A 12,403-nucleotide genomic window follows, 5' to 3' on the forward strand; every position below is an offset into this window, starting at 1 on the left:
AATGCATCTCTACGGCTTCTCTCGGCAGGCACGATCGTGAGATATCAAAAGACGTGATTTCCCCAGCACCAGCCACCTGCCAAACACAACCACCAGACTTCAAATCCCTACACGCCGCTCATCCTTATTATCCTCCAGAATCATCTCACAAAACCTCATACTTTCCAATGGATCGGCCTTCATCAGGCTCCGTACGGAGTATTTCGCCATTTCAAACCCCCCAGCACTCCCGCCTTCTGGATCACAGCTTTCTCGGCGCGACGCCTCTCACGGAGACTCCGGCAACAAGCGCAAGCATCGGCAGAGGGGGTACTCCTGGTTCGGACAGGGTCTTGTCAGGCCGTGTCAAAAAGTCGACTCACAGAACACCTTTGCGCAAGGAAGATGTTCTCAGTGAGAAGGAGAAGGGGGAGGAACAGCGGCAACTGAAAGAGATGATGGAGGAAGTGAAGCTCTTTCCTAGAAGCGACAGTTGGGCCGATGACGAATTCAAACTGTTCAAAATTCTGTTCATGAGACAATACAGCCCTCTGCTGCCAGGTGACTGGCAGATGAGCTTCAGAGGCATCCCAATTCCCGATATTCTATTTGCCAGCTCCGTTGCACACCCACCCATCATCAACACGCGGTCCGGCAACGATTTCAAAGGTGGGGTTTGATGCTTCAACTTGATGGTATTGAGTGCTAACTCGGCTCCAGCGACGAAAGCTTTGGCTCGCCTCATTGACCTGACGAGAGAGGTTCGAGGCTTGGCTCAGACAGGCCAAAGGCACAGAGCGAGCGCGCTGATCACGAAGAGACTCCAGGAGTACGCCAAGTGGGCTGAGCACGACGGAGAGTACGACACACTTGATTACGTGCCGAACATCATTATCGACGCCGTCGACACGTCTCAGACGCCGCAGGCAATTGAGGAGCACATGCAGAACCGGCTAAGAATCGCCGCCGCAAGTCAACGCGCTCACTGGAGAGCTGAACGGGCACCTGAAAGCGGTCATGAGGAGAAGGAAGAGAATGGGTACGCGTCAGAAGTCGACCCCGAGGAGGCTGAGCCCGAGGACAACAGGATTGTTCTTGTGCCGGACAAGTACCCGACGCCGTCACCGCAAAAGGCCGACTCGCCTCCGTCGACCCCGCATCGAAACGGGATCAACGGCGATGGCATCAGCGAGCATAGCAGCCCGAGCGAAAACTCCGAGAGCGCCGAGCAGCCGGACGAACTCTGGGCCGGCGAGTATACGCGGCGCCCACCTGTCATTTACGGACTGTTCGTTGTCAACACATCGGTCATGGTGCTCACTATTGACTCGGCAAAGGAACAGGACGCTGCTGGGAGTTACCAGGTGGAAGTCGGCTTCAGCAAACGTGGCCAGGACGTGTGGAACGCGATCACCATTGCCATCGTTGTCTGTCTGGCCAGGGACACCATCGTGGAAATGAGGAAGAACTTTGAGACTTCGGTTTTGGACGAGTCGAGCGACCCTGACGCTTGATATGACGGTATGAATGATATGAGGCCCCGGCACGGCAGCGAGCGTCGTTTGATCTTTCTTTTCTCTTTGTTTACGGCGGCAAGCAGTCCTTTGGAATGCGTATACCCATTTCTGTTTTGGCGAACGCTGCAGATACCCATTTCCAGAGTAGAATCCTTGGCAACTATGTTCCCCAACAAGGCATCATAAGATTAGCTGCATCCTTATTTCTCTAAAGATCATCCGTACTGTGCGCTCAGCTGAGCAGATGGCATGACTTTCACTGGGCAGGGATGACATTCCAAAACTAGGCGATTGGCTCGTCAATCTGGGGCATCGTTACAAGCCTTGACGACCCCTCACTTGGGACATGTGCGCATTATCGACAAGTGTCTTGATCCTGACTTCACGGCTCCTATCACCGACCTGAAGCGCCGAGCCTTGAGACGAATTCGTCGGATCCGGCCCTGACGGGGTCCAAGTCGTCCCGCGACCGATCCTGGCTCCATGAGGGTGCTCGGCTCTTGGCTCGGAGTCATGCAGATCGGAGGTCGGCCGCCGAAGCAAGAGAAAACACACAATGTGACGAAGCAAGGCAGAAAAGTCGACGACTCTAATCAATTCGCCTCTTAACACCGAGGATGGCGCTGTACGACCTCGGGATTACGTATCCTGTTTTTTCGTAATGGCCTTGGAGGGGTGCCGACATAGGACACCGACTGCCTTATTCGTCACCGCCACGATTCCCCATACCGCAAAATGCCCCGTTGCCCTGTCAGCTTATTCAGGTCGCCTGTCACTGGGCCATCGCCTTGCCCGTCCTGCAGGCCAGGTTCTCGGAGCCGGATTCCGGTCCACTACGAGCTGCAGGTACTTTGGGGGCCTTTTCTCACAGTGAGGGAAGGGAATGTCAAGGAAGCGTCTGGTGGTGTGCTGCGTGGAGGGATGATAGGTCAAGAGCCGAGCCATCCTGCTCTGATTCGGCCGGGGAAGGAATCGAATTTTCACAATGGAGGGCTGCCATTCTCGATTCTTGTGTCCTGTTCCCTGCGCTAGGGGTGGCTGGCGGCGGTGTAAGTCAAATCCTGCTATTTCAAGACTTGACATGTGTGTAGTAGCACACGCAGTAACACATCATCCTGCTGCTGCTGCTGCTGCCGCGGCGCCGCCTTTGTCGGGCTCGGAGAGCGAGCTGGCCCAGCGAGGTGTGTTGCATTGCATCCTGGGAGGGCTTACTACGACAGAGTATGGTACCTTCTGGGGCCCTGTACCTTGGTCGATTCCAGAGCGCTGGAGGGGAGGGGACCGGAGACCGAACTGGCGGGCATAGCGCTGCGCGAGGGTGGATTTGATTTGTGACCTAGACCTGGGCTTGATGAGGAGGGGACCATTGCCCTTCTCTCTCTCTTTTTTCTGCCGTATCTCGCTTGGCCGACGGGAGTGTGCCGCGCTGATGTGAGAGATGATCGGGTTGTCTAATCTGATGTGATGTTGTCTTCTCAGACGGGGGGACGGGTGGGATGGGACGGTGCCCAAGGATACCTGACTGTAGATCAATCTGTTTGCTGGAGGTGCAAGTCATGGCGTGTCGGTGAAGTCCTAGGGCACAAGTCAGTTGGCGTGACATTCGGCTTTACTGAGAGAGCATTAGAGTTCAAATTCTTTCCTCCGGGGCCCAAGGGTCTGGCGCAGAACAACATGGAGACAGCGTTGCTCGCCAGACGTGCCGATTGATCCATTCTCGAGACAAGCAAATCAGAGCGTGCTGGCGGATGGAGTAGTCCAGGGTGTCCAGGGGAGCCGGCCCAGGCCAACCGGGAAAGGCTAATTACGGCGTATTGTTCGGGTTTAGGCTGGAGATTTAGGGTAGATAGGTCGTGTCATTTGCTCCCCGGCTGTCGTTATCTCGCCATTGCTCGGCTAGATGTGATTATTGATGGTTGTGTAAGGGGAAAGAAAAGGGGGCATGATGATGAGGACAAATGAAGGAATATTGACTGCGCAAAGACGACAAGGTCGTGAACGCAAAGTTAGTTTGGGGAGGCAGGACAGCGACAAAACAAATCGAAAAAGAACAAGGCGAATGAAACAAACATGCTTGAAATATTCCCCAAACAGCATTAGTTCGACCCTCCGTGTCATCAATGCCGCGATGCGATGCTGGACTGGACGCAGCAAGGTGGACTCGAGTCGGGTGGATATTGCTAAACTCGGTGGACCACGCACCCATGTCTTGAGTGTCTAGCGACATGCCACGGGCGGCCAATCAGCAGCCACATGTTGTAATCCGTGACCTCTCAGCCCAGATCACCCAACGACGGGCTCCGATTTTCCCCCATTCTCGTCCGTCACTCGTCATTGGGAACCCAGCGTGGGCTGTCTGTTCTCGTGATTTCTGCCAGCGCCGCGTACAGTTGCACGTTCTCGTCCGCCCATCACCATCGCCCTGTTCGCCCTTGTCGCCTCGTTGTGTGTGTGTGTGTCGAGGTACACCACGGCCACCACGCACATCGCTACCACGCTTCCCGCCACTAGCTCAGCGTCCGTCACTTGTCAGGTTCGCTACAGACTCGCTACCGCCTAGCAGGCTACAGCCTCCAGGTCCTCCTCAGAGTCTTGCACCCACCAAGCCAGCCCTCTCACCGCCCGGTGAACCCTCGCAAGCGCCTCCCAGCGCACCGCCAGCCGGGTACGGGTACGGTGCAGCGTGTACGGGTGCCCTGGATAGCCACTGACTGCCCACTGTCAGAGTCGTCTCCCACGAGGGGCTCTTACATGTCCGTCATCATCACCAGCAACACTTGTTGTCTCCTCCTCACCAGCATGCACTCGAAATCACCGCTCTATCCCTCCTAGGCGCTCGTCATCTCCTCACAACCCTCTCCTCCTCCTTCCCCAACCCAACCCCTATTCAGCGTAACTCGGCTTCTCAAGCCCCCCGGGCTCTCGGCCCCTCCATCTCTCACACCACACTGTGTTCGTACAGGCAACCCGAACACGGCGAACCCCTTCGTCCCTTGGATCAACGGTGGCGACCCTCTGTCTCTTCTCAGTCCCCCGGCCGCCGATTCCGCCTTCTTGCTCCGTCATCCGGTTCTCCATATCCCTCCTGACCTCTTGTCGTCGACTGTGGACGGGGCAATCCCTCCCCTGAACCATCCTCCGGCCTGCCGACTGTCGAACCACCTTTGCAACCGTGGTGGGGTTGTCTAAGTTTGACCTGCTTTTGACTTCTTTCCCTCTTCCTCTACCTCCGTCGACCGCTTTGCCCGTTGAAGTATCCTCTTACCTCCGAGCCAGCCTGTCGCCTTCCTCCGGTCTGAGCCTCTACTGCTTACGAAGTCATCAAATCCCCCGTGATCGATACCTCGGTGAAGGCTTCTAACAGCAAACCCCTGAATACGAGCCTCTCGGATCTACTGGTCTTGCGGTTTGATACAACACAGACGCCTGCCGCAGACATCCACCTCGCACCCACGACCGAGCCGCGCTTCTTCGAATGGCGATGGCCGATGGCATCTCGTCGGCGGCTCAGGGTTCGGCCAAACAGCCCCCCTCGACCATGCGAACCGCCCTTCCATCACGGCGCATGTCCCCGAAAGCCCGAGACGGAGGGCAGCATGGCGCCGTAGAGCACGCGAGAATCCCCAGCCCCGGCCCCAGTGCCGACAACATCGACTCGACGACCCTGCGCCCGGAAATGCGACGCAGTCCGTCGAGCGAAGCCACTTCAATGTCGGTCGCCAGGAGTCCAGCCTCAGTATCCAGCGACAGTTCTCCCCAGGCGAGAAGGACGGAAGCCAGACCCAGCCCGGCACCGACGACAGCGAGTTCTGCATCCGGGCAAACCGGCCAGGTCTGCAGGTAAGGAGACGACAGCCAGACCACCCCCTTTTCTGCAACGAGACTAACCAGCCGCAGCAACTGCGGTACAACGAGGACACCGCTGTGGAGGAGATCGCCTCAGGGAACGACGATTTGCAACGCTTGTGGCCTGTACCAAAAGGCGAGAAACGCTTCGCGGCCAACTAACCTGAAGAAACCGCCGCATCTTGTTGCTGCTACACCAAGGACCGCTCCGCCAAAAATCGCCCCTGCGCCTGGCCCTGGACCGAAATATCTCAGCGCTCCCGCTCCAACGTATGTCACCGAGGAGCAGGCCCCTTCAGGGACCTGCCCAGGCGGTGGAAAGTGCAATGGTACTGGCGGCGCAGAGGGTTGCAGCGGGTGTCCTGCCTACAACAACCGCGTGTCGAAATCTGCTCACTTGAATGTTGTTCAGGGGCAAGGTTGTGGCGGCGGCGGCGGTGGCAGCTCCTCGAGTCAGCAGCAGCAGCAGCCTGAGCCCATGGCAGTTGACGACCCCGCGGCTCCCGTTGACATTGCTGCTCTGCAAATACAGGGACAAAATCCAAACACGACCGTCGTTATCGCCTGTCAAAATTGCAGCACGACCGTCACGCCCCTGTGGCGACGTGATGAAAGTGGGCACACGATTTGCAATGCTTGCGGTATGTGCCGTCGAAATCTGGGGAAGATCTCGATCTCGATGTGCTGACATAATTAGGTCTCTACTACAAACTTCATGGAGTCCACCGGCCAGTCACCATGAAAAAGTCGACAATCAAGCGAAGGAAACGAGTGATTCCCTCTTCGTTTGGCGGCGAGTGGACTGAAGAGATGCTCGACGGATCAGAAACGCAGAGCATGGCGCCTGAGGGCAGCCCGGAAAGAGGCACGATGAACGAGGACGGGTCTATCAATCTGGGTTTTCGGCATCGCCAGGAGGGCCCCCTGGCTATGCTACCAGATCCTCAGATGCGCCCCAACAGGCAAGGGTCCCCTCTGCCATCGGCGACCGACCTGGCAGCCTATCAATCATCGATGCCGCGGACGTCGCATCCCTACCCTGGATCGCTGAACGACGACAACCGACTTGCGCCGATCACATCGCTGACCGCAATTGGCGAACGTCAATCGTCTCTGTCGCCTGCGTCGTTTCTCCCGCCATCGCGCAAACGGTCCTTGTCTGCTGAAGGAAACCCGGCGGGTGATGGTGGCCCCGACACCTCGAAGCGGCTGTCGTCCATCAAGTCGATCCTGAACCCCACCGACGGGGACGAGAGCCCTACCTACCACTCCGGAGGCGAGGACGCCGCTGAGCACTACGCCCGATCTGCAATGTCTCCCGCCGGCTCGGCGCCGAGTCCAGGGTCCTACTCCAACACTCGCCTGACGCCCCTGCCCTCGCCGGGGCCCAGCAGCCAGACAAGCCATCCGGGCTATAGCAACCAAGAGAGTGAGAGGGCGAGGGCCGAGAAGAGGGCCGCTCTGACTAGGGAGGCGGAACGGATGAGGGAGATGCTCGCTGCGAAGGAGCGGGAACTTGCGGAACTGAACGATTGAACGAATCTTCCAAACGATACACACGAAAAACGGGATCGGGATATCGGCACGGGGTTATCATGTGCGCGCACATCATGGCTTTGGAGTTGCTTGTGTGAATTTTTGAAACAGGGAGATGGTGGGCGGTAATCTTGTGGTTTTTGCGCGAAAGTCCAAACGGAGTCATTTTGCTTTGCTTTGCTTCTTCCATTCTTCTTCTTACTTCTTTTTTACCCCCGGCGAAACGAGAGAGAGAAAAACAAAAACGGACAGGTCTGGCCTTTACAGGAAAAGGGAGAGGGTGGTGTTGCGCATCTTGGCGCTCAAAACAAAACTGCATCTTATCTGTCCCGGCGTGGCTCACGACGCGGCGGCGTTTCTTCGTATTACGACGACCAAAAAATCCCTTGTTTTTTGTCCTTTTGTATTTGAACGGGCTATGAAGGGCAAATGCTTCTTTCAAGAGAAAAGGGGGGAGTTTGAATAGTCTCTTCTGCTTTTCCATGGTTTAGATATCGGACCATCGACTGGTAATGGGCTCTACTAGGCCAGGGTAGTGGGACAGACGGCCTCGATGGAGAAAAATTCAAGCATGGCAATTGTCATTGGACAAGATGCCGCGTACGTTGCTGTTTTCCGCCGCAAAAAGTAAAAAAAAGCGAGCAAGTTTGCACGTCGAGTTGTTCAAGAAAAAGGGGTCTGGGACATCCAAGGTTGGTTCTGTGTTTTCGAGGGCAAAAAAATCAGGTCTGTTAGACTAGCCATTACGGATCCCAAACAATACCCTGCTTTTACCGGCCTCCTTTGTTCTCCTTACACCATCTAAGAAATAAGTGAAATTCATACAATTGCGCCCACCGCAAAGCAGACGCAACATCTTCCCAACCACTGACGCAAGTCCCACACCATGCGCAAACTCATACCAGTAGCGCTTTACAAGTTTCCGAATACACGCAATGTACAGCGGGCCCGGCGGGCCAGACATCCAGAGGGGGTTTTCTGTTGGGTTTTACAGTGGTTTCCCTTCTTCGTCGGATCTGCCCTCTGCCTCTCTTCTCGGTTCGGTTCTGTTCCCCATGCTTTGTCGCAAGGCCGAAGGTCGCGTTCCCCTCTCTTTTCAGTATCTTGACAATTCGAAAAATCCTCAGCAAATCCGGTTCACATCGTAGCCATCTCTGACCCGTGCCTCCCGCCCCAAAGAAGCTTTGGGAGGGAAACGCATCCGAGATGGGCTTTTTGGTATGTTGTAAAGGGGGGCGGCTAGCTTACACCTGCTCTGCTCCCCAGCCGCCGTCGGCCTCGCGCATGTTGGCTGGCGGCTCGATCTGGGGGACGAACTCGAGGGCGGCGTAGGCGACGCCGATAATGCCGATGATGGAGCCGGCGAGGATCTTGAAGATGCCGTTGTTGATGAGGATGGAGCCGATGAAGATGTAGACTAGAAGCGAGCGTCAGGATCGCAGGTTCTCCAAATCGGGGAGGGCTGCCAGGCTTGAACTTACAGATTCCACGGCCGATGAAGGAGAAGAGGAAGGAGGCGTAGCGGGACACCTGGGGAGGAATCTGGAACTCTGCAATTGGGTTAGACGGGCTTCTGGGAGCTGGAGACAAGGTCAAGTACCAAGAAGAGCGGTGCCTGTGTCCAAGAGGTTAGCTTTGGTTCCCGATCCGACTGTGGTTTCTCGGCAGGGCGCAAACTTACAGAGACCGAAGATAATGACGTAGGCGCCAACAATGATTCCCTGGCTACAGGCGGTTGTTAGTCGGGTCGTACAAACATGGACTGCGTCCCCTTGTCCACAGAATTTTTTGATGCGCGGAGCCGTGCGCGCGCGCTGCGAGATAGCTTCGCGGCAGCGATGCGCAAGCACAGGAGATGTCCGACGGGATCGGCTGAGGGCGAGGACACGTACAAGGAGAAGTCGAAGAATTGGGCGATACCACCCAGGACCATAACGGTCGCGGTGACAAGGTTGACGATGCGGCTGTTGGGGGCGATAAGTTAGTCCATGGCAATGCGATGGGGTGTCCGGGGGGCACGTACAAGGCGTCGGAGAGCTCCATGTTGGCGATTTAGCTTGGTGGTGGTGGTTTCGGGAAAGTTGATGGGCGGAAGGGGGATATGTAAAGGAAGAAGAAGGGGAAGAAGAAGCTGACGTGGATGGAGACGGAGACGCCAGGCAACTGGATATCGCGGGTCTTTGGGGATGGGGATGTGTGAGTGGGAAACGTGCAAGGTGGGTGCGAAAGGTGTGACGTCCGGAGAAGAGGCTGACGAGTCAAGGTGCAGCACTTGTGTCCAGTGTGTGTTGTGCTTTGCTCCTGAAGCTGGCAAACCTGGCAGATTAGATACAAGGAGTGCAGCTGTGGATACTGCGGCGGGGGTAGGTACCCGGTACTTTGTTAGCTGTTGCCGTGCTGCTGCACCAAACAACCCGAACACGTAGCAGTGCCAACAGGAGGCGCATGTCACCAGCCACACCCAAGCTAACCCACCAGCCTCTCACAGAAGGTTTTTTGACACTGACATTTGAAAGCTCTGCGACCGCCTGCCTGAGTTGGGGGCCAGCAGGGGTTCAGCGACAATCGCGACGTCAATTGGTGTAGAGGCAAGCTCATTACCTCAGCCGAAGCAAGGTGAGAGCTTCACTTCAACAGCTCCCACTTGATTGATGGTCTGATATTGAGGACTTTTCGACAACGGGTTGCTGGTCTCATTGGCTCTTTCGCTTACTACGATGTGAGCGCAATCAACTGGAACTTTCTTTTTCCCAATATTTGTACAACAAATTTTGTTTGATGTTCCCGTCATGTTAGCCCTCCGAGCTTCAGTGCCTAGGCAGAGCCACCTCGGCCGGCTGCCGGGGCGAGCTCTGTATGTTGGTGTCTTGAGTTTCCGGAGGTCGATACACATGCCTCCCGTGCAGACGAAGCATCACTCTGCGATTAAGGATATTAGGAACATTGGCATCATTGCTCATGTTGACGCTGTGAGTGCGCCATTCACAGCTTGCAGGATGAGATTGCTGATGACCTGAAGGGTAAAACGACCACCACTGAGCGCATGTTATACTATAGCGGCGTGACTCGTCGAGTTGGAGGTAAGAACTTTTGTGAGGGGTCGTTCTGGTGGATGAGAGTTGCGGATGGGCAGTGAGAGTCTGCAGGATCATGAGCTGATGAGAGGATCCAGATGTCGATGCCGGAAACACCGTAACGGACTTTCTTGACTTGGAAAGAGAAAGGGGCATCACGATTCAGTCAGCAGCCATCACTTTCAACTGGCCTCTACCAGAAGACTGCCAGCCTGGAAAGCCTCCCAAGACTATCAACCTCATCGATACCCCCGGTCATCAGGACTTCAGATTCGAAGTCGACAGGTGTCTTCCTGTTCTTGATGGTGCAGTGTGCATCATTGACTCTGTGAAGGGTGTGGAGGCTCACACAGAGAGAGTGTGGGCTTCTGCGCATGAGCACAAGATCCCGCGTATCGTCTTCGTCAACAAACTGGACCGAGACGGCGCATCATTCCGCAAGTCGGTGCTTGAGATTGGTTCTCGTCTCGGCGGATGGCCACTAGTATGTCAGATACCATGGTGGGAGGGCGACCAATTCGTCGGCGTTGTCGATATCATCAACCGCGTCGGATACAGGTGGAAGGCCGAAAAGCAAAAGACAAAGTACGAATTCGCCGAGCTTCAGGAGGTGCTTTCGGGCAACCCTCTTCTTGCGGAGATCGAGACGGCTCGCGAAAAACTGATCGAAGGAGTCGCCGAGTGGGATGAAGCCATTATGGATCTCTTCGTTGACGATCCCACCAAGATCACCAGTGAAATGCTCAAAGAGGCTGTCCGCAACGTCATTCGCAGCGGCGACGGAAACGCCATCCCCGTCCTGGCGGGTGCCAGTTTCCGACACATTGGCGTCGAGCCTCTGATGGACGCCATCGTCGACTACCTGCCTAGTCCAGACGAACGTCCAGAACTCGAGGTTCGCGTGGGGGCCAACAAACAAGAGCTCCAGAAGCTTCTTGATAACACTAACAAGCATAACAAGAAGGCCAGCCACGGCCAGGTTGCTGCTGTAGCGTCTGTCTTCAAGGTCTTCCACCATCCCAAGGAAGGAACTCTGAGCTTCGTCCGCGTTTACCACGGCGATCTTCACCGGAACTCGTCTACCTGGAACACCCACATCCAGCAGTCGGAGAAGCCTTTCGGTCTGGTACAAATATCTGCGGAGAAGACCGAAGACGTGCAGCATCTGGCAACGGGCCAAATTGGTGCCATCAAGGGGCTGAAGAAGGCTCGCACGGGCGACACTCTTCTCGCATCTGTCGGCAACAAGCAAGTTCCAGATAGTCTGAAGCATGTTCACATAAGACCGCCCGAGATCCCCCCAGCGGTTGCCTTCCTTGCCATCGATCCTCAGGGCATGACTGCCGCCAAGGAGCTTGAGATTGCCCTAGACAACGCATCCCGAGAAGACCCCAGTCTCAGATGGACGCGCGACGAGAAGACTGAGCAGTTCATCCTCCAGGGCATGGGCAAGCTCCACCTTGATATCGCGGTCCACAACCTTAAGCAAAACCCCAAGGTCCAAGCCGATTTCGGCCCCATTGAGGTCGACTACAAGGAGTGCATCACTGCCCCGATCGGACCTCACCACGTCACATATGACAGAGTGGTCGCGAGCAAGTCTGGCAGGGTGTCATGCAGCGCGACCCTTGAGCCGCTTGAGGAGCACCACCGGCAGGCCGCCCTTGAACCAACTGTCGAGCGCGATGGCAATATGATCCATGTCATCATCGACTTACCCGAAGAGGGCTATTTCCCCAGCTTTGACCCTGAAGAAGCCCGTCAACAGCTAATCAACGGAGTAGTCGCCGCACTCGCACGTGGTCCGCGCCGCGGTTCACCTGTACAGGGCTGCCACATCACAATTAACGTCGATGCCACCGAGGTTGAGAACCCATCAGGAGGACACTTCACAGGCGCCGCAAGCCGTGCTGTTCGCGAAGCCCTCCGCGAAGCCCACACCACGCGCCAGGTGGTTGGTGTTATGGAGCCTGTCATGCTGGTGCACATCAGCTGTCCCGAGGCCGCGGCGGGCATGGTGCAGCACGACATCAGCTCTGGCGCGGGAGGCCATGTGTTGGAGATCAATGACAAGTCTGCCGAGTCGAGTTCAACGATTGATGTCAGCAGAATATATGCTCCCCCGGACCCTTACGACAGTGTCGCATCCCTGAGGGGCAAGAAGTCCATGGCCAGGACGGTGGAGATCGTGGCTAAGGTGCCGTTCAAGGAGGTCCTCAACTTTGATGAGCATTTGAGAGGCAAGACTGGCGGACGGCACTCGATGACCATGGCGTTTGATAGCTTCGATCGCGTCGTGGGCTCTAGAGAGAAGGCCTTATAAAGATAAGAGGCGCGATGTACGATATAATCCAAAAGCGAGGTACCGATACACGGTAATTGTGAAGAGAAATTTTCAAACATATCCAACTCATTAATCGAATGGACATTGAACATGGACTGTGGATATTC

The 12,403-nt window shown here is 55.9% G+C and overlaps 4 protein-coding genes across 4 annotated transcripts; 3 read left to right on the forward strand and 1 right to left on the reverse strand.

Annotated features, from left to right (window-relative positions):
* Positions 1-167: 167 nt before the first annotated feature.
* Positions 168-1,493, forward strand: CGGC5_v003928 (uncharacterized protein; the record flags this gene model as incomplete). The annotated part of the gene is made up of 2 exons (XM_032033280.1): positions 168-648; positions 700-1,493. 2 exons carry the CDS (start codon positions 168-170, stop codon positions 1,491-1,493), a joined length of 1,275 nt encoding a protein of 424 aa, XP_031887753.1.
* A 3,541-nt stretch (positions 1,494-5,034) lies between these two features.
* Positions 5,035-6,878, forward strand: sre (GATA-type transcription factor sre; the record flags this gene model as incomplete). The annotated part of the gene is made up of 3 exons (XM_032033279.1): positions 5,035-5,336; positions 5,394-5,983; positions 6,040-6,878. 3 exons carry the CDS (start codon positions 5,035-5,037, stop codon positions 6,876-6,878), a joined length of 1,731 nt encoding a protein of 576 aa, XP_031887557.1.
* Positions 6,879-7,974: 1,096 nt separating this feature from the next.
* On the reverse strand, positions 7,975-8,921 carry tvp15 (Golgi apparatus membrane protein tvp15; the record flags this gene model as incomplete). Its single annotated transcript, XM_032033278.1, has 7 exons — positions 7,975-7,981; positions 8,127-8,295; positions 8,360-8,428; positions 8,479-8,493; positions 8,560-8,603; positions 8,771-8,842; positions 8,902-8,921. 7 exons carry the CDS (start codon positions 8,919-8,921, stop codon positions 7,975-7,977), a joined length of 396 nt encoding a protein of 131 aa, XP_031887754.1.
* Positions 8,922-9,667: 746 nt separating this feature from the next.
* Positions 9,668-12,275, forward strand: CGGC5_v003931 (Ribosome-releasing factor 2; the record flags this gene model as incomplete). Its single annotated transcript, XM_032033277.1, has 3 exons — positions 9,668-9,847; positions 9,898-9,958; positions 10,051-12,275. The coding sequence occupies 3 exons, from the start codon at positions 9,668-9,670 to the stop codon at positions 12,273-12,275; spliced, it is 2,466 nt and encodes an 821-aa protein (XP_031887755.1).
* Positions 12,276-12,403: the final 128 nt, after the last annotated feature.

The sequence above is a fragment of the Colletotrichum fructicola genome, assembly GCF_000319635.2.
Source record: "Colletotrichum fructicola Nara gc5 chromosome Unknown KSG_Nara_v1_contig02, whole genome shotgun sequence".
Taxonomy (NCBI): domain Eukaryota; kingdom Fungi; phylum Ascomycota; class Sordariomycetes; order Glomerellales; family Glomerellaceae; genus Colletotrichum; species Colletotrichum fructicola.